General features: G+C 32.1%; 1 protein-coding gene across 2 annotated transcripts in view; it reads right to left on the bottom strand.

The window, feature by feature from the left end:
• The window catches only part of MEI4 (meiotic double-stranded break formation protein 4), a 306413-nt gene that overhangs the window by 245766 nt on the left and 38926 nt on the right, over positions 1-21721 (bottom strand). For both annotated transcript variants that reach the window (XM_074265431.1, XM_074265429.1), the window contains exon 2: positions 5858-6106. In XM_074265431.1, coding sequence (XP_074121532.1) covers positions 5858-6092 — 235 coding nt within the window. In that variant the 5' untranslated portion in view covers positions 6093-6106. The remainder of the gene's footprint in view (positions 1-5857; positions 6107-21721) is intronic.

Raw genomic sequence — 21721 nt, forward strand, 5'->3', positions numbered from 1 at the left:
CTCGTGTATCTTCTCCACCATCTTGGCTCTGCCCCCTTCTTAGCTGTTTTTCAAGCAGAATGTATTTAGAATAAGACCTTGGATTTTCCTGAGAAACCAGTGGGGTTGCATAAGGAACTCTTTAAATATTAAATATTATTCAGGAATTGTCTTTTGGTTTCTGGGAGGATCAAGTGACTTCAATTTATTAATTATCTGCTAGCAATATTAATAAATTGATTATAAATAACTCATAAACTATCGCCTGAAAATTGTCATGCTTCACAATGTTATCATCACCTTTGCACTAGAAATGACAAAACAAAAATTACTAAATTAGTTACCACTCTTGATGATTTCAAGTCTTCTTGCCCAGATGAATTCCACTTTCAAATACTGAAAAAACTGAAAGACATGATAACTAGCTAAATGTAAATGATATTTGAAAAACCACTGAAAATGGAAGAGGTAAAACCCCTTCCAATGCAGAAGGATAACTATTCTTCCATTTTTCAAAATAGACAAAGAGAATAGTCGGAAAACTTTAGGAAGATTAGTTTCTCTTTGTTTCTCTCCCTATCCCTAGGGAAAATTCTAAACTGGATGATTAAGGAGATGACTAGAAAACATTTAATAATAATAATAATAATAATAATAATAATAATAATAATAATAATAATAATAATAATATCAAGCATATATATATTTCTGAAGAACCCTACAAATATTATTTAATTCTCACAATCTCCCTAGGAAGTAAGTGCTATTATTAATATATTTGCATTTTACAGATGAGGAAACTGACACAGACAAAGCCTGAAAAACTTGCCCAATATCTTAAAGGTAGTAAATGTCTACAGCAGGATTTGAACTCAGGTCTTTCTGATTTCAGATCCAATGCCTTAACCACTATGCAGAGGAAAATATGAATACCAAGTTAGCATGGTCTCATGACAAATAAATCTTAGCAAACTAACCTTGACTACTAATAGAATGCAGGCATGCTGTAGAAGTTTATTTAGATTTTAATGAATCTTTCCACACAATATCTCATTCTAGTCTTATGAAAAAGGTGGCAACACGTGGACTGGATAATAAAAAGGAGCAGATGAATTAAAAACTGTTTTAGATCGCTAGAATCAAAGAGCAAATGGTAATGGCCTCATGTCAATCTCATAGGAGGTATTCACTGAAGTATACCAGGGATCTATGCTTGGTCTTTTATTCTTTCACATTGCTATCCAAGATTTACATTGTATGCCCATAATTTCTTTTGATGAAAAAAAGATAGCTAACACAACAACAACACATGGATCAAAATAATTTTAACAAGCTAGAGCAATGATTGGCAAACTTGAGAGCTAAATTCTTTTTGTATTTCTGATGAGCTAAGAATTTTTTTTATATCTTTAAATACAATTAATCTTTATTTTAAAATGTAAAATCTATACTTAACCCTCAAGCCATACAAAAGCTGGCAACATCAGATTTGGACCACAGGCCCATTCCTAGGCTAGAACACTAAACAGAATCTTCTTAATAAAATGAAATTCAATAGAGCTAAAAATAAACTCTTGTAATTAGGTATAAACATCAACTTTATATGTAAAAGATAGGGAATGCATGGAGAAATGACAGTTATTCTAAAAAAAAAATTCACCTGCAAGTTCAACATGTCATATGATGGTTAGAAAATATAATATAACATGAACTTAAGTTGCTTTAGATAGCATATCTTCTTGAAATAGAGAGGTGATAGTCTAACATATTTTTGGTCTCATCATACCTCATCTGGAACATACTATTGTTTAGTTCTTGGTACCACAGATTAAGATAGACAATGATAAACTCAAAAAGTGTCCTTAAGAAAGGAACCAGGATGGTTAAAAGGCCTTGATTTCATAACATATAGGAACTTGTTACATTTAGCATGAGGAAAAGAAAACACATGAAAGCTGTCTTCAAGTATGTGAAGGGCAATTATATATCAATGAGATTACAATTGTTGTGTTAGGCCCCAAAAAGATCAACTGAAAAGTAAAAGGTGGAAATACAAAAAGGCCTATTTAGACTTGAGGCAACAAAAAACTTCTCTCAAATTAGAGCTATTCAAAAATAGAAAAGGCTACTTGAAGAAAAAATTAATTCCCTGTCATTAAGGGCCTTCAAGCAGAGGCTAGAAGATCACTTGAGAAGTATGGTATACTGGAGATTCCATTTGTATACTTAGCTGGATAAGATGATGACTAAGCTCCATTCTAACTCACAAATTTTGTGACTTGTGATCTGGGTTTCAATTTTCCTTCTGCTTCTTGGAATAACTGATTCAAATGTACTATATTCTCTTTTCCTTGATATATGTTGTGAATATCAAAAACATTTATGTATGTGTGTATATGTATGTGTGTATATATATATATATGCATACATTGACACATACATATGTATTTATACACACATGCTTATACATTAATATGTGTAACTATACACACATATAGTAGTTTAAAAAATCACAAAACACTATGATTAGTGCATTGTCAATCCACAAATATTTATTAAGTGCTTACCATGTTAAGTACTGGGGATACAGTCTTTTAAAGGAAGATAACATAAAGAAGCTGAAAAGGATAAGGATTTGGGGAAGGCATCTGACTTGATGGAGAATAGATATCAACTATTACTATTTTCTCTCTTTAAAAAATTGATAGAATTATTTGACATTTTTAATGCTTATATGTTCAGTTAATCTTTTTTTTTTTAACATAACTGTCTAAATTTGGCCATTCCTTCCTTACATATGAAATTTAAGTTAGCTTTTGGCAAGTTAAATTACCACCAAATATCTCAACTTGAACTAAAACTTTACCTTTAGTTCCTGCTGTTAAGAAAATTGATTTTAATTATGTGATATTGGTAAATATCTCTCATAGGCACTGTAAATAAAAGACTTCAATAGAAAAACCTATTACCACCCAAACTCTTATGGTTAAAGCTGTTATGTTCTAAACAAATATATTCTATCATAAAGTATTAATGTTATTAAATAGCTTCATAACTGTAACCAATAATTATCAACACTATAACACTTTTTTAAGTCTGCAGAAACATTTTACATAAATATCATTGTTCCCAAAATAAAGTAAAGAATTTTAGAAAAGGGCTCCCTGACATATTCAAATAATCCATTATCTACAACATTAAAGGCTCTGGAGAGATTAGAGTTTTGGTCATAAATCCCATAATACTATTTTTGACTCACATTGTAATGGAGTTATAGTAAAAATATAGATATTAAGTTAGCAGGATTCTTCTGATAATTCTTAAAACAAATGACTACCGTTCCCCACAGTGTATGTATGAGTATTCATACACATGGTTTAGGCAGTATGAATGAAAAGAATAGAAAATATCAGGAGATCAAGGTAGAATTTGCAAGCAACCTCCTGAACACATAGGATTTCACTCTAACATTTTCTTAAGTATCTTTTCATAGGTAGAGTTAAAATAGAAATGATGTTATTACTAAATCTCTTTGTATATTATACATGATTATATACATATGTAGTGGGTCTTATACAATAACTACATTATGACACTCTTTTCAGGTTTATAATGAACCATACTGGAACACTTAATCCTCTTAGATGGTATATTATATTACATCTTCAAGTTGTGATTATAGTATAGAGATGGAAGATCTTAAGCTGATATAACCAAGATTGAAGAGCAGTATATGTCCTCAGCAAGTGGAATGAATCAACATTCTATTTATATTTCTGTTATCAAAGTTTAGCAGATGTTAGCTTCAATAAGACTTTTTATCTTTCCAGATCTTCCTTAATGGTAGTGCCTTCCCTCTTGAATTGTCTCTAAATTATCCTTATTAGAATATTCTAACATCTAAGAATAACCTTAAGAAAAATCATAATGATCCTAACTATATTGTAATTTATCCTTTAGTAGAGATAACCTTTAGTTACGTCTAATTCATTATATGTCATAGTTCCACATAGTTGTTTGCTTGTTGGTTCCCCCTACTCCTTAGATTATGACTATTTTTGTCTTTCTCTATATTCTCAGTACAGAAGATAGTGCCCAGCAGAGTATGCTATGAATAATATCTTGTTTCCTTTGAGCCAATAATAGATATATGTCTAATTTTGTTATTTGAAACAATACATTTTTATGTAATACAAAAACGAAATTCATGCTTATATTTATGAAATTAAAACATTATATTTCTATACAGGTATCGGTGCCTAGAAGTAAAAACATCATACTTAGTTAAAATAATCGATCAAAAAAAGTGAAAATTATTTTTTTCATACTTGCTTTCTGATATTGAAATGAGAGCAACATTTAATATTTAGTTAGAACAAATGTAAGTGACATAGTTAATGTATAACAATGATTGTATAATTAGTAAAAGATGTCTGCACTGACATCTAATTACTGGACTACTTTTTTTTTTTTTTTAATGGCTTGCCTACTGTTGTCATTTATGGCTCTTAAGACCAAAGGTTTAACTCAATATAGTAAACAAAAAACAGGGAGACATTAAGAAAAAGCAGCAATTATCCCATATTAGCTCATTTTTAGCACTTAGTTAAAAACATAAGTTTAGAGTTCATTGTTTCATAAGCATTAATCATATCTCGCTACTAAGGTGCAAGTCCCTTTGGGCTCTGAACAAGCTCTTTTATTAAACTGTAGCTCCCATCTCCTATTGTGGAGAACATAAGACTACACTCTAGTGTCATGTTTAGTTAATAAGTAATGGTATATGATATAATTGTTTATCTTAGTAATCAAAGTATGTAGTTGAGGACAATCCTTTGTATGTAGTAAGACACAAGTGATTTAATTTCCAAACCTTAAAGGCCTATAATTGTTAGTTATTATTTGTAATAATGTCAGAGGTATTTCATAATCTAATTGCAATAAGTACCCAACTGAACCATTTCCCTTCAGAATTTAGACTAAAATAACCACAATATAGCATATGCCTTTATTCTGAAGATATAATTTTTGACAATAGCACACACTTAATTAAGATAGAAAAAGTATTAAGCTTTCAGAGATGAGGTTTTTTAGCAATGTATGAAAATGTGGTTGAAAAAAAATATATATGGCCAGCAAATCATGTCATTCTTTCCCTACACTATTTGTGAGGGTCAGAGAGTAGGGGAAGGAGAACAGAAATTCACCTTTGCTTTGTAGGCATTAGCTGCTGGTTTTAACAAGCCATCCTATCTTTCTGTGTTGTATTACTTGTCAGGCATTTCACCTCACATTTTCTATGACACCTGATATACTTCCACATCTTCAGGTTCTCTTTAGATAAAAGGTAAAGCATAGGCGCGAATTTCATAAATTCATAAAACTGAAACTAAAGCCATAGTATCTTGTAGCTGAAAGAAATCTTAAGAGATCAAACTAGTCCAATGTCTATAGTCTGAATCAAGAATCTCTTTAATATATCCCCAACAAAGGGTCATTCAGCTTTCAAATGATTACTTCCAAGGACTATAAGGACTATTTTTCAAATTATTCCTTAAAAATACCTAAGTAAAACATTGTCTTAAGCTGTGAGAATTTGTTCTTTTTTTATATTTTTTAAAATTTCTTTTCAATGAATTACTCTGGAATTCTTAAAATACTGTTCACACAGGTTATATACTTTATAAGAAGTGACGGCTCCAAAAAATAGTAGTTCTTATCTGATTATTCAGTTGGTTTTTCTATTGTCCAAATATTAAAAACTCAACTTCGTGTTTTGGAAATGTCATGAAGTTTATCTCCATTGCCCCAATAAATTAAGTTGATATATTACACAAAAAACAAAAACAAACAAAAAAAAAAAACTTCACTTACTTACCATTCTTTACATTAGATTTTGGACAGATCTCACTCAAAAGAAGTTTTTGACGTAATCGCAGAACTTCAGTTTCCAAAGCTTCAACTTTTGATCTCCAGTGTCCAAATTGATCCGAAAGCATTTTAGCAAGATACTCTGTATATTCTCTACTGTTTCTGTTTGGTGGTTTTGAGTGGATAATTGCTAATGCCAGAGCTAATTTTGATATTTTCAAATACCACGTCTGAACTTCCATCCTGTCTTTAATCCCTATCGTTTAGTTTAAAAAAAAAAAAAAAAAAAAGAAAGAAAGAAAAAGAAAAGAACAGAAATCACATTAACTTTCTTTTAAAATTACAAAATAGTCTGCTTATTTAAATAATTTATTCATTTAATTAATGCACATTTTAAGTGTTCTAGATTCAATTAACAGATTAATACTGAAAAATTGTTATAAGTTAGCAAAACAGGAGAAAACTATTCTAGATAAATATCTAATAACCTTATTTAATGGATTTGAAATTTCACAATTAGGAAGTCAAGTACAAAAGCTTACTTATACTAATTTTAGGAAAAAACATAAAATTAAATAGTTAATGCAAACTTGATCCCTTCATCCAACATTATAACCAACTAAATCTGTTGATTCTCTCTTTATAATATTTCATATAGTTCTCTTCTTCATTCTGAAATTAGTCCAGCTTCATAATATTGTCTTAACTGATTTCTTTGTTGTGTTCTTTGCCTCTTCCAGTCCATCTTTCATATAATTTCCAACTTCAAAAATATTCCTTTCTCATTTTTATATGTTTTCCCCCTTCTTTAGCATATGCAGTGGATCTGCACTACCTATTAATTATGTTCTTCATTTCCAGCATATCATTTGAGGCCCTATTCCAATGGATTTTTAAATAAACTCAATGTTCCACTTAATTTTTCCTATAACCCACCTTACTTTTTTGTAATATCCCTCTTTGTCTCCTCTCTCAGATACTAAGCAAGAATGTTTGTCACCTTATATTTTCTCACCCTATTCCTACCACTTTTTATATCACTCTCTAAATTTTATCCATCCTTACAAAGTCCATCTCAGATCCCACTTCCTCTATAAAACCTTCCCACACTAATAAATTTGGAGCAGCTCAGTGGATAGTGTTGGGCACAGGGTCAAAAACCTAAGTTCAAATGTGACCTCAGATACTTATTAGATATATGACACTGAGAAAGTTAATTAACTTCTGCTTCCATTTTTTCCAACTATAAAATGGGGATAATAACATGTACTTCCCAGAGCTGCTGAGATCACATGAGATATTTGCAATACATTTAAGCAGAACATCTGGCACATGGGTAGGTAACATACAAATGCAAGGTTTTTTTGTTTGTTTGTTTGTTTGTTTTGTTTTGTTTTTGTTTTTTTTTCCCTTCCAAACTATCCTAGCCCACAGGATTTTTAAAAACTTTATCTAAATTCCTTTATCATTTAGAGTTAGTATTACAAGATTGAACATTTGGTTATGCTACCCTGCATATTCTCATATTCTTTCATATATATCAACAGGATTATAACCTTAAGGGAAGGAACTATAAAAAGTTCTACCTCTCGTGTGACCCACAAAACTTAACACTATAGTAGGCATGTGATAAATATTTAATACTGACAACATTTTAAGTTAAATTAATATAATATGCTAATAAAATAAATTAATAAGAGCATAATTCCAAGGAGAATGACATTTCTTTTCTATGCATCTTATTGCTGTCAGTGCTTTTTGAGCATTTTTACTTTCACATACTTTTTCTGATAAAAAAGTTGAGTGGTGCCCCCTCTAAAATCCAAATGTTGTACAAAGTTCATCCAATACATTTAAAGTATGACCACACTCAACAGTCAAAGAATGTATTCATATGTAACTTTGCAAAATCACACTTAATACATAAAGCACAGTACCTTAGTCTGATATGTATATATTGTGTATATGTTTTTACAGGATTGTATAAATTCAATAAAATAATTTTAATGCATAAACGACTTGATCCCATTAAAATGGACAAGCTCAAATTAAAATTATATTATGACACAATTCATTTTTCCAAGTATTTTTAAATAAATAGTTCATTTACTATCTGTTATTTTACTTATGAAGAGCAGTGAGCCATGACATTTTTGCACTGTGTGTAGCACTGTATTGTCAACAAACACCAAAACAATAGATATAAAAACTTTGATAACTTCAAAAAGTCATATAAGTAGCAATTATTTTTATTAGAGATGAAATCCTTTGATAGATAATATTATTTTAACTGAGTTCACTTAGAAAAAAAAATGACATATTTGGATTCCAGCTGATGGAAGTCTGTGCTCACGAAATTTTGGAACAAACACTTCATGATAAAATAGATTAAGGTTGTATGAAAAATTATAATGCAGTCAAATATGTTATCAAGCATGGTTCTATGAATTTCTGGATGGGGTACAAAACACTATTTTTAATACAACTTTTGCAAAAGACATTATAATGCACTCACTATGTAATTATGACAGTTGCAACCAACTGCCAACCAACTGCCACCCCCAGGACAGGCAAATCAGTTTAACCACAGTATTGAGACACTCTGACAGAGAGACAGGGGGCAGCACATGTCCAACAAGTCAACCAATCTTGCCCATCATCCCTCAGACTGGGATGGACACAGTATAATACCCTGATGCCAGGAATCTTGGGGAAAACAAGTTAATTAACAGGAATTTATGGCTGAAAGGTGTGATAAAAAGTTTTTCCTGTATACAAAACATTCAACATAAAATCATATAGCACTGAGAACTACTCCTCAACAAAATAAAACAAAAACTAAAAGAACTAGATGTTTTTTCAACCAAATAAAAATCTTCCTATTACTCCCCCTACAGATTTACTATTCAGTAATTTCCTCCAAAAATATGTTTTTTATTTAGTTGAAAAAAGTTCAGCATTGGCTTAAACTCCAACTCTGTTTTTAAAGACTCAATTTGGGCTCAAATAATGAAATGAAAATGAAATATCCTCAAAGAAAGTAATTGTCTTCCTTATATTTCTAGTAGCAATTCTCACAATTTTAGGTACATTATTTTAACAAAATTTTAGAAAAGTTCAGTTTTTGTAAACATTTAAGTGTGTATATATACACATATATACATATATATGCACACACATATACATGCATATATTTATTTACATGTATATAGACACATACACATATATGTATATGTATGTATGCATTCAAGATAAATCCTTTACCAAGAATAGATCAAGGATGGTAGAAGGGAAGATGGACAGGGAACAGCATGAAACTAGTTACTAAGTGTGAACCTTTCTATACCAAAAGTTGTTTTATCTGTTCTCTATTTTTCTTACCCTAATATTCCCATTTTTAAATTTCTGCTTTGAAAAAAATCTGTGAACATTGAAAATGTTCCAAAACTTTAAATTACTAATGAGAATTCAATTATTCAACAAATATTTATTGAGAGGTTCCTATATTCAAATTACTAATGAGAATTCAATTATTCAACAAATATTTATTGAGAGGTTCCTATATTCAAAATACTTTGCAAGGTTCTTTATTTTAAAATAAAGAAAAAGATAACTCCTGACATTAAGGAAATTAACCTTAAAAACAAGAGACGTACACAGATAAATGATAAGGTAAACTATAATAGGATATATGCCATATGAAAAATATAAAGTACCATAAGCACCCAGAAAAGGGGAAGTTCACTCTTAGTTGTCTAAGATAGATGAAGTAGCTGAGCTGGGCCTGAAAAAGCCCATGAAAGCTGAAGCAGTTCCTCAAGAAGATAGATATGTTGAATGAAGGGAGGTATTCCAGGTAAAGGAAGAAGAGGAGAATATATAGCGTATATTGGAGAAATGAGTTATTAAGAAGAGTCTAAGAACTGATGCAAAGTAAAGTAAATAGAACCAGGGAAACAGGATACACAATTACAGCAACAATGTATATGGAAAGGATAACAAAACATCAATCAAAACTGAAAGATGTGAAATTATAATACTGTAGCTTAGTCTCAAAGCAAAGAAGAAAGTATTCGCTTACCTTTTTTTGCAAAAGTAGGAAACCATGAATATAGAAAACTTTTTTTTTTTTTTTTACTTTTTCCTCTCTGTTATAAGGGATAATCTTTGGGAGCAGAAAAGTAGGCAATATCAGTAGGCAAAGTAATATAGAATAATAATAATAAAAATAAGCAAAAAAGTAATAGAGAGATAGAAACAAAATTGCAAGTATTACAAAATTGAACATTTGGTTAAATGTTGTGTTCTGTTGTCTCTCAATTATAATCCTTCTCTGGGAGGAGGTTTCTTTTCTGTCAATCCTTTTCTCTGGGAATAGGTTTCTTGGGAGGCTTCTGAATCCTCCAGCCAGAGAGAAGGTAGACATGTGAATGAATCAGACTCCGCCTCCAAGAGTGTGGGATTGTGGGTTTCCCAGAAGTCAATCCTAGATGTGAATCTCCATGAGCAGGCTTATCCGTTAGTTCTTGTGAATCTGCTCTTGTCCAACTGTTCCCAGTCAGCACCACAGTAGAATCTCGAATCCTCCTCTTCCTGAATCCTGGCTCTGAATCTCCTCCAGCTTCCCTGAAGTTCTCCTGAGATAAATATTTAATGTCTCCTTTATATTTAAACTCTTTTAAGGGCCTACCACAAAAGATTGCTTTATTAATAATACTAGTGTTATTCTATATAATTTTTGCCATTGAATATGTCAATGCTTCCAAAGCTTTATGATACTCAGACTACCAGTGCCAATCACAGCCTGTCAAGGTTTTTGCAAATGGTATTCTAGTTCCCATATTCCCAAAACTAATCATGTGATGGCCAACATTCTGATGATAAGTCTATTCACAGGCCTTCAAATGGCTGACAAATATTCCTCCTTCATGTATAGTGTAGGTTAAATTTTTTCAGGTTGTAAAACCAATTCAAATAGGCATTCCATTTAACCTCGCCTTTAAGAACTCAGAGCCAGAGTTCCCCTGTCTCAAAGGAGAGAACATTTATTTTCTCCTTACCACTAAAGGAAACTAAAATCATTAAGTATATACCTGTGCAGTGAAAGAAGCATTATAGGGATAACCAGTGACTCAACTCAGCTTTTCACAGAGAAGTCCTTATTTCTATCTGCAATAAACTTAATTGCATTTTAATTAAAGTCAAGAAGCTCAATGAAATTATCTAATCAATACTCCAAAACACCTAGAAGCCATATTTTCTTCTTTGCAGATAATAAATTGAAATAGATGACAGCTTAAGACCTTTGTCAAGTTCCCCAAGTGACTATGTGGTAGCAAGCATTTACTGAATCAGTGTGGTCATAGATAATAGTCCATGGAGTCACAATTCAATACTTTAGGAGAAGAGCACCATAAAAAAGTTGAGATAATTAGTTTCAATGAAGTTTGGTCAAGACCTACTATGCATTTTTATCAGATTCATAGGACAAATTTCCTAATTACAGTTTCTACAGATGACAGTGGCTTCATGCTGTGCTGGGGCTGGGGCTGCTGACATCTTTCCCATGCTGGGTGGGCAAGACCAAGTTCCACATTATGATGGGGTTCAGGGCTCACTATTTTCCCTTGGTAGCTGTTTTGGAGTTCTCTCAGCTAGTCTGTGGACCCATTGGCTTCTGAACCAGGAAAGAGTAGCCAAAGCTGCTGTATTTTGCCTACAAGTCATCAACTAGATTCCCCCAGAGATTCCCACCTTTGCAAAGATATCCCACAAGGAAAACCCTAAGGAATACTGTTGTGAAACTCTAGAACTACAATCTCTAGGAAAAAAAATACTGAAAACTGACAGAAAAAAAACAATTCAGATATCAAGAAGCAACAGCCAGGATTACCCAGTATCTGGCAGCTATTACAATAAAGGATCAAAGGACCTGAAATACCATATTCCAGAAGGACCTCAGGTTACAGCTATGAATTAACTACCTAGAAAGACACCGTGTCATGTTTCAAGGGAGATGATGGACCTTCAAAGAAGTAAGAGACTTTCAATCATTTCTATTAAAAAAAAAAAAAAAAAAAAACAGAACTAAACAAAAAAAAAAATTTTATATGCAAATATAGGACTCAAAGGAAGCACAGAAAAGTAAACAAAGAAATTTTAAACAAATAAATTAATGAATAAATTTGAAAGTTAGGCTGCTGACACCTCTACAAGAGAAAATTATATCTGTAACTCTTGAGAAATAATGTCATTGGGGCAGACAAAGGTAACATCACCTAGGCTAATAGTGGGATTGTAAATGGAATCTGATGTGATGATGTCAAAGAAAAACATTAAGGGGTGAAAAAAGGTCTTTGCTTAAAAAAAGGAAAAGGGAGACATAATGATACAATTAGATCTCAAGAAGAGGTTTAAAAGACCTATTACAATGGAGGGGAAAAAGGGAAGGGGATGAGCATTGTCTGAAGCTTGATCTCATCAGTTTTGGCTCTGACAGAAATAACAACCATTTAAATTAAAAAATTAAATTAATTAAATAAAAAATTCAGAAGAGAAAGAGGAAAGAGAAGGAAGGGGCAGGATAGAAGGAAGGGCAGAAACACTAAAGAAGAATGTAAAGAAGGGAGGAGGGACTGAATTCTAACAAACATTTAAAAAAATAATTAATTCCAATACTATGTAAACTATTTGGAAAAATAAGTAAAAGAGTACTGCTAAATTACTTCTATGATGCAAACATGGTATTGATAACTAAACAAAGAAGAGCCAGAGCAGAGCAAGAAAATTACAGAGCAATTTCCCTAATGAATATTGATTCAAAATTTTTAAATAAAATATTAGTAAAGAAACTACAGTAACATAAGCAAGAATATACTATGACTAAGTAGGATTTATACCCAAAAGACAAAAATATTACCATAATCAACTATATTGATAACAAAACTAACTGAAATAATATAATTTTAATAAATTCATAAAAAAAAACTTTTGATAAAATACAGCATCCATTCCTATTAAAAAGCCTAAAGAGCATAGAATAAAGGAAGCTTTCTTTAGAATAATAAGCAGAATCTATCTAAAACCAATAGCAAGCATCATTTGTAATGGAGAGGAGTTGGATCCCTTCCCAAGAAGAACAGGGGTGAAACAAAGATGCCTATTATTATTATTATTATCATCATTATTAAGGAAATAAAACTATCACTCTTTGCAGATGATATATACTTAGGGAATCCTAGAAAATCTTCCAAAAACTACTTGAAACAATTCACAGTTTTAGCAAAGTTGTAGGATATATAAGAAACCCACACAAATCAGCATTTCTATATATTATTGACAAAGCTCATCAACAAGAGATAAAGAAATTGCATTTAAAATATCTGTAAACAAAATAAAATACTTGGGGATTTACCTGCTAAGGCAAATCCAAGAATTATAAGCACACAATTATAAAACACTTCTCACAGAAATAAAGTGAGCTCTAAACAAGTGGAAAAATATGTACTGCTCATGGATAGTAGTATGGGTAATATAAAAATATAATAGGTAATATAATAAAAATGACAATTCTGCCTAAATTGGTCTACTTATTCAGTATCATACCAATAAAACAGCCAAAACATTATTTTATCAAACTAGCAAAAATAACAAAATTCTTCTGGAAGAACAAAAGTTTATATATTATGGGAATTAATGAAAAAAAAAAAAGGACAAGGATGGTTGCTTAGCAGTATCAAACCTAAAACTATATTATAAAGTCATCAAAACCATTTGGTACTGGCTAAGAAATAGAGCGGTAGGTCAGTGGAACATATATTTGATATATACAACATAATAATTAAAGCCTGTAGTTATCTAATATTTGATAAACTCCCAAATTCCAGCTTCTGGAATGAGAACTCACTTTTTGACAAAAATTGCTGGAAAAACTAGAAAATGATACTTCAGAAACTAGGCAGATACCTACATCTCACACCCCATACCAAAATAAGGTCAAAATGGGTATATGATTTGGTCATAAAGGATGATACCATAAACAAATTAGGAGAACAAGGGATGATATATCTTTCAGACTTTTGGAGAAGGGAGGGATTTATTACCAAAGAAAAATTAGAGAACATTATGAAGGGCAAAATAGACAACTTTGACTACATTCAATTAAAAGTTATTGCATAAACAAAACCAACAGAAACAAGATTAAAAGGAAAATAAAAAGCTGGTGAAAATCTTTATAACCAGTATTTCTGATAAAGGTCTCATTTCTAAAATATAAGAACTGTATCAAATTTATAAGAACAGAAGTCATTTATAAATGCTTGGTAAATAGTCAAAGGTCAAAATCAAAGGTCAAAATTGTCAGACAATTTTCAGAAGACAAAATTAAAGCCATCTATAGTCATATAACATACTCTAAATTAGAGTAATTTTAGAAATTAGATTAGAAAAATGTAAATTAAAACAATTCTGCAAGTATAACCTCACATCCCTCAAATTGGCTAAAATGACAGGAAAAAATAAAGAGTAAATAGGAAAAGTGATGCATTATTGGGGCAAACTGGAGCAATAATACCACATTGGTGATGATACTGTGAAATGATCTAACTATTCTAGAGAGCAATTCGGAACTATACCCAAAGGGCTATAAAATTGTATGTACACTTTGACTCAGGAGTACCATTACTGAGTCTGTATCCCAAGGAACTCATAATGATGGAACAGGGACTCACATGTGCAAAAATGTTTGTAGCAGCTTTTTGTGGAAGCAAAGAATTGGAAAATGAGTAGATAATCAACAAGTAGGGAATGGCTGAATAAGTTGTGGTATATGAAGTTCTATGAAAAATGATGAACAAGTTGATTTTAGAAAGCCCTGGAAAGATTTAACAATTGATGCTGAGTGAAACAAGAGGATCCAGGAATATATTGTACACAATAACAGCAAGAAAAGGCAATCAACTATAAAAGTCTTGGTTTTTCTCAGGGGTTCAGTGATCCAAAGTAATCCCAATAGACTTTGAACAGAAAATGCCATCTGTACTAGAAAAAGAAATATGGAGATTGGACTATAGGTCAACACATGCAATGTTCACTTCTTTTTTTTGTGTGTGTGTATGTGTGTGTGTGTTTTCCTCTCTCCAATGGATTTTCCCTATAGATCTTATTTTTCTCCTGATACTGTAAAATTTTAAATAAAATATTAGCAATGAGGAAAAAAAGTTTTTTTCCCTTTTTGCCTTTTTATGCATCTCTTTGGTTTTGTATTTGAAGATCATATTTTCTACTTAGATCTCTTTTCATCAAAAATAAATGAAAATTTCCTATTTCCTTGAATGTCAATCTTTTCTCCTGAAAGTTAATGCTTAGTTTTACTGAGTAATTGAATCTTGGTAGCAGTCCAAGCTCCTTTGCCTTCCAGAATATTGTATTCCAGGACCTTACATTCTTTAAAGTGGAAGATACTAGGTCCTGGGTAATCCTGGTTGTGGTTCCTTAATATTCAAATTGTTCCTTTCTGACTATTTGCAGTGCCTTCTCCTTGATCTGATAATTCTAGAATTTAGCTACAATATTCCTTGGAGTTTTTATTTTGAGGTCTCTTTCAGGAGGTTATTGATGAATTATTTTTATCCTATTTTATCCTCTGCTTCCAAGAAGCCAGGTCAATTTTCCTTGATGATTTCTTGAAAGATGTCCAAGCTCTTTTTTTATTGTGGCTTTTAGGGAGTACAATAATTCTTATGTTGTATCTTCTGGATCAATTTTCCATGTCAGTTGTTTTGCCAATGAGGTATTTTACATCTTCTATTCTTTCAGTTTTTGTTTTTGGTTTTGTTTGACTGGTTCTTGATGTCTCCTTGGATCATTCACTTCTATTTGTCCAATTCCAATTTTTAGTGAATTATTTTCTTTGGTTACTTTTTTTAACCTCCATTTGCAATTGTGCAATTGTATTTTTGCTCATTGGAATTTTTTTCCATTTCAACAATTCTACTTTTTGAGGAGTTGTTCTCTTTTTCCATTTCATCAATTTTAGTGAAAGTTGTTTTCTTCAGTCACTTTTTCCTTTTCCAAAATCTCTTGCAAACCTCTATTTTCCCCATTTTTCTTCTAGCTCTCTTTTAAGGTCCTTTTAGAACTGTTATATGAGAGCCTTCTGCACTTGAGACCAATTCATATATCCCCCTTTGAAAGTTCACCTGGAGGTGTTTTGCCTTTTGTGGCTTAAGTTTGAGTTCTGTTCTTCCCTGTCTTCACAGAAGTCCTCTATAGTCAAGAGTTCTTTTTGCTTTTTTGTTCATTTGAGCTCTGCTCCTAAGGTACAGAAGAGATTGCCCAGAGCTTCTTCTACAGGGTGATAGGGGCTTCTTTCTCACTGCCCATGGTGGGGTTGATGGGGCTGCAGGTACCCCAACTGTACTGGGTGAGTTTGGCAAACTTTGTCCTGTTATACTGGGGTTCAGGGCTTCATTATTTGTTTTCTGTAGTTGTAGTGGAGGTCTCCTAATCAACTGGTCTTCTGAACCAGAACAGAGTAGCCAAAGCTGCTATATTTTGGCTAAGAGCCTTAAGCTAGATTCCCTGTATTGGGCTTTTCTCAGGGCATCTCCTACTATGCCTATTCTAAGGTGCATTTCCCTCCCCTGTCCAAATGAAGCAAAGTTTTCTTGAGGTCCTTCCAAGATATCTTATGCTGAAAAATTTTAAATTATTATACTCCAAATATTTTGGGGTTCTGTCATTCCAAAATCCATTCAGAAACTTTTATCTAGTGCTAATTCTGAGGAAAGCCAGAAAGAGCTGTCTGCTCTCCACCATCCTGTCTCTGCCATGCCCCACCCCCTTGACATTTTAAAAACATTTTTAGAATTATCAGGTATGGAACAATTAACTTCAATTAAAGAAATAATAATGTAGTGCTTAGCATATGTCAGACACTGTGCTAAACACTCTACAATCCTTTTCTCAATTTGATCTTTATAACAATCCTGGTAGGTCAGTACCATAATTATTTTTTTCTTTATAGATGAGGAAACAATATTTTAAAATTTGCAAGATTACTCGGCTAATAAATTTCTGCTACTAGATTGCAATTCAAGTTTCCCTACATTTTTTCCAGCATTTTTTTCAACACCTTTTATTAGAAACTTGATATAAGATGATCTAGGAAAAGTTACCAAAAGGTGGTTATCAGTTGAAAACCTTTTTTTTTTTTATTTCTTCAATTTAGGATTACTTCCAAACTAGCTGCCTTATTTCATTCTCCTAGAATAATGAAGCTATCAATCTTCAAGGAAATAAGCCCTTTGCTTTCAACTTTTCTAAAATTTAATACTTATTTTTCCTTAAAACAATTCAATTGAGAAGTACCTCACACTTAGTAAGACGTTTCAGAATATTTCAAAAGAATTCAAGGGATTGCCAAAAATCTCAGCAGTTCTTCCTTGCAATCTTAAAATGATAAATTTTCAAACTTCTTAATCTTCTAAGATGCTTTTAGTATTCTACAAACTTTGATTATCTGACTTTAAAAAAAAAAAAAAATATATATATATATATATATATATATATATATATATATATATATATATATATATATATATATATATAGTATTATTCCACAAAAGCCTAAAGTGGGAGTTCACTCTTCTTACTGGGACAAATGCTTCAAGAAATAAAGTTCCTTAGTTTTTTCTTAGTGTTCTAAATTTTTTGGCTACTTCCTTTAGTAGTTTCTCCCCCCCCCCCTTGCTGGCTTATTTTAAATATCTTTAGGTAACAGAATCTACAACCAAATATGGCAGACATTTTACAATGACAGACAAAATGACAAGACATATATACACAAATAATTCTAACAATTATAATCTAATTTTACAAAGGCACACACTTAAGAGTCATACAGTTTAAGAAAAGCTGAGGCATGCAGAGTGATTAGTTAACAGAGGTATACATTTTCGGAAAGATTATCTTTACCAGCATGATCTGAGATAAACTGGTCATTGGAGTTTTCTTCATAAAGAATACCATGCTGAACCAAAAGCAGGAGCTTGGAGGATTGGAGCAGTGAGAAAAGCAAAAGACTCACTAGAATAAGGCAGAGTTGAACTCCAGGGAAATAAAAATCCAGTGGCACCTACTCCATTCCCACTGGGACAAGAGAATCCAATAGTCAGTTCCATGCCCAATCCCACATCTGACACTAATTAATGTCAGCTGGACAAACCAACCTCTGACCTGTGGGTGGCTGGAACCAAATAGAGCAGGCAAGAGAAAGAAGAGTCGGGAATCACACAGAAGTTCAATTTCTAAGTGAGGGAAATGACTTGTAAATAAAGAGACAGATTAGATACAGGTGCTGATATTCTGCCCTTAAAGGGGAGACCCTCCTTTGAGGTAGCTAACCTTGATTTATATATTTGTGACTAAACCAAGAATCGAACCACAATGAGGCACAACAGCAAGGCATACAAGACATATCAGAAAGAGGGAGATACAAGACACAATGGCCAACAGTGCAGCACAACAGCAACAGTCAGGATTGACAATGCAGGTCACCAGACAGTTCCTGCAGGATGATATAGCTTAAGATATAGTCTTCCAGTTCCCAAAACAGTAGTACTGGAAAGGTCATGAAGCAGGCAGTGTGCTAAGTAGGAAAAGAAGCAACAGCAGCAGAAGCAGCAGTGGTATTAGCACAAGCAGCAGAGGTGCCAGCTCAGAGCCAAGACTGCCCAAGCGAGAACCTGAGCATACTCTGACTCCAGATCTAGGCCCTCAACCCGCCCCTGCCCCAACAAGGAAAGCTTGTACAGCATGGGATAGGGGGAGAGTATAAAGGTTATGGTGTCTCTCAGAAAGGGAGTTGGGTCAAGAAGGAAGGAGACTGGCTGGGCTGGCCTGGTTTGTTTCTCTACAACTGGATGTCCCACTTGACCCTCTGGAGAATTGAGTGGGAAGGAATAGTTAAACTATGGGCTGAAGGTATGCTACTTATGGGAAATATTCATAGGGTACTTGCTATTTCTGACACTTGCTTTCTGGAACCAATTAATGATGTACAGATATATCACTATACCTATAAATAGTAATGCATCACTTAATTGAACCCAATCAATATGGTATTTTTAAAGGATAGTTTTTTTTTAATTCACACATAAGAAATATGTTTTAACCTTTTAAAGTAGAAAGTTAGAGTTCTAAAAAAAAGTAAACTCTTGGAAATCTACATATAATAAACAAACAGAAAAAATCAATCTAACTTGTTTATGTTTTAACCTTTTAAAGTAGAAAGTTAGAGTTCCCCCCCCAAAAAAGGTAATTTAAATTCTTGTAAATCTACATATGCTAAAAAAAGAAACAGAAAAATCAATCTAGCTTGTTTCAACCCTCCCAATCTAAATGATAACAGTATTCACTTAGTTAAGGTGAATTCATTGATTCATTCTTCCATCTTTCATAAGAGATAAAGTCTTTTGATGTTATTTCCTAGAAACATCTCTTGGTCATGAAGTTATCATTAAAAAAAACCTAGACTAAAAAGAAATGTGGAGAGGAAAAATAACAATGTAATAGAGCATCATGGGGGGAAAAAAGAACAGTGAAATATATAATTAGGAAAAGAAAAGTCAGTGGTAGAAGCAAGTCAAGGGCTACATTCATTCTATTCTCAATGGTGAAAAATGTATTTGGTATATCAAATAGCATTTCAATCTCCAAAACACTATACATCATCACTTCAAATTTACTTTTGTAGTTCAAACATCCATTTGTATTGTAAATTATTTTTTAAAAAAAATTTCCCTCCTTGTGTTTCACTGGAATTGCAAACAAATTAGGATTTTATCTTCACTGAAATAGTCCATGGTTTGATCTTGTTTACTTATGAACAGATAAAGCTATATCCATCCTGAGAGCTAAAAAGAATATTTACTGAGAGCTGCATATTATACACAAAGATTGGAGGCTTTTTCCTAAGCATTGGTCTACCTTTCAAATAGTGACTTTGTCACAAAAAGGTAGCTTTTCTATTCTCTCTGTAATAATCATTTAAACCTTATATTTTTGACAAACATTCCAAAAGCATAATTTGTAAGCTAAGTATTGCTTATATCAAAAGTTTTAGAAGAAAGACTCATGTCTAGAGTAAAGCCATTATGAATTAAATGGGAATCATCCCTGCTTACAATATACACTTAAACTACACAAATAAATTTTTTCCTTGAGTCTGATAATCATTCCAGCTGTTATTTAGGGGCTCTGAAGTAAGATGTAATGATGGCAGAACAATTAGAACTATTTTTATTTTTTCTCTGAATATTATATTATCTAAATAGGCTGGGTTCATAATATAGAAGTGCTTCATATCTTCAGAATAACTACCATTGCCTGTTTAAGTTGTACCCCTTCACTTTTCCCTAAATACTTCAGCCCACACATCTCTCTCTCTCTCTCTCTCTCTCTCTCTCTCTCTCTCTCTCTCTCTCTCTCTCTCTCTCTCTCTCTCTCTCTCTCTCTCTCTCTTTCTCACACACACACACACACACACGCACACACACACATAAGGAAGCAAACATGTTCACAATGGGAGGAGAGCTATGGGCTACAAGCTTTTTGGGTGGGAAGGAATATTCTTTTGAGAATGAGAATGTCCTTGTATTTCTGCTGTTTTTCTACCACCATGAAAACACTTGTTCTGTTTTATAATCTTTCTATTTACCTTCTATTTAAGATTGACTGTTTTTAATTCCATTCCTACTGTTACCTGGTTGTTCCTCCTTCTACAATGGCCAGGCAGGGCAAGACTTAGAAGTTCCTATATCATTGCTCAACTGCACTTGATATTTACCTGCAGAACATGGGTTTTATTTTCTTTTTCAAAGCATTATTTTGCTGATGGAATTGTAAGTATGTGAGGTAAGGGACTATATTTTATACTCTTTAGTACCTCCTCACAATTCATAACAGGTCCTCAGTAAGTAAATAGTTGAATTTAATTGAAAAGAAAATAATTTTGTCCTATTGTAGAATTTCCTCCATTGGAAAGAATTTGCCCTATCTCCATGGTTTCCAATTTTGTTCCTCTCACATATCTTTTCCTTTCATTATATATTTGTTTTTTTTTTTTTTAATTATTAATTCCCTCCTCCAAAAAAGAAATTCGAAAACAACTTTTCCTTTTTATATCTTAATTATCAGGTCCTCATTCAGACAATGCAAATGGCACAGGGATAGTAAAGAATATAACATATCTGAAAGAAAAGAAAAATTAAACACTCATCTTTACAAAAGTAAGCATTTACCTAATAACCTTTTTATCATGATTATAGTCCTTATAAACAAAAATATTCACTGAATCACTGAACCCAGAGTGAAATCTAATACTTTGGGAACATTCTAACACACCGTATGGAAAGGAAGACACATTTAAATGTGAAGCATTAGAATAAAAAAATAATTACTTAAAAAAAAAAGATGTATCTTTTAGGAGAAAAAGTAAATTTAAGCAAAATGCAACTGTTTGTTCTACCCTGATTCTAATATGTGATATCTGCATTTGTTTATAATGCATGGATTGCTCTCTTCAGGAAAAAAAATTATACATATATATATATATATATATATATATATATATATATATATATATATATACACACATATATATATATATATACACACACACATATATATATACACATATATACGTATACATATATATACGTATATATGTGTATATATATGTGTATATATATATATATATATATATATATATTATAAAAATACACACACATATATGATTAAAATACCTTTTTCTTGGTCCTTTAAAAAGCTTAAGCTAGATGATTTTAAAACATTTCAATGAAGCATGACT

The sequence above is a fragment of the Sminthopsis crassicaudata genome, chromosome 4 (assembly GCF_048593235.1).
Source record: "Sminthopsis crassicaudata isolate SCR6 chromosome 4, ASM4859323v1, whole genome shotgun sequence".
NCBI classification, from domain to species: Eukaryota; Metazoa; Chordata; class Mammalia; order Dasyuromorphia; family Dasyuridae; genus Sminthopsis; species Sminthopsis crassicaudata.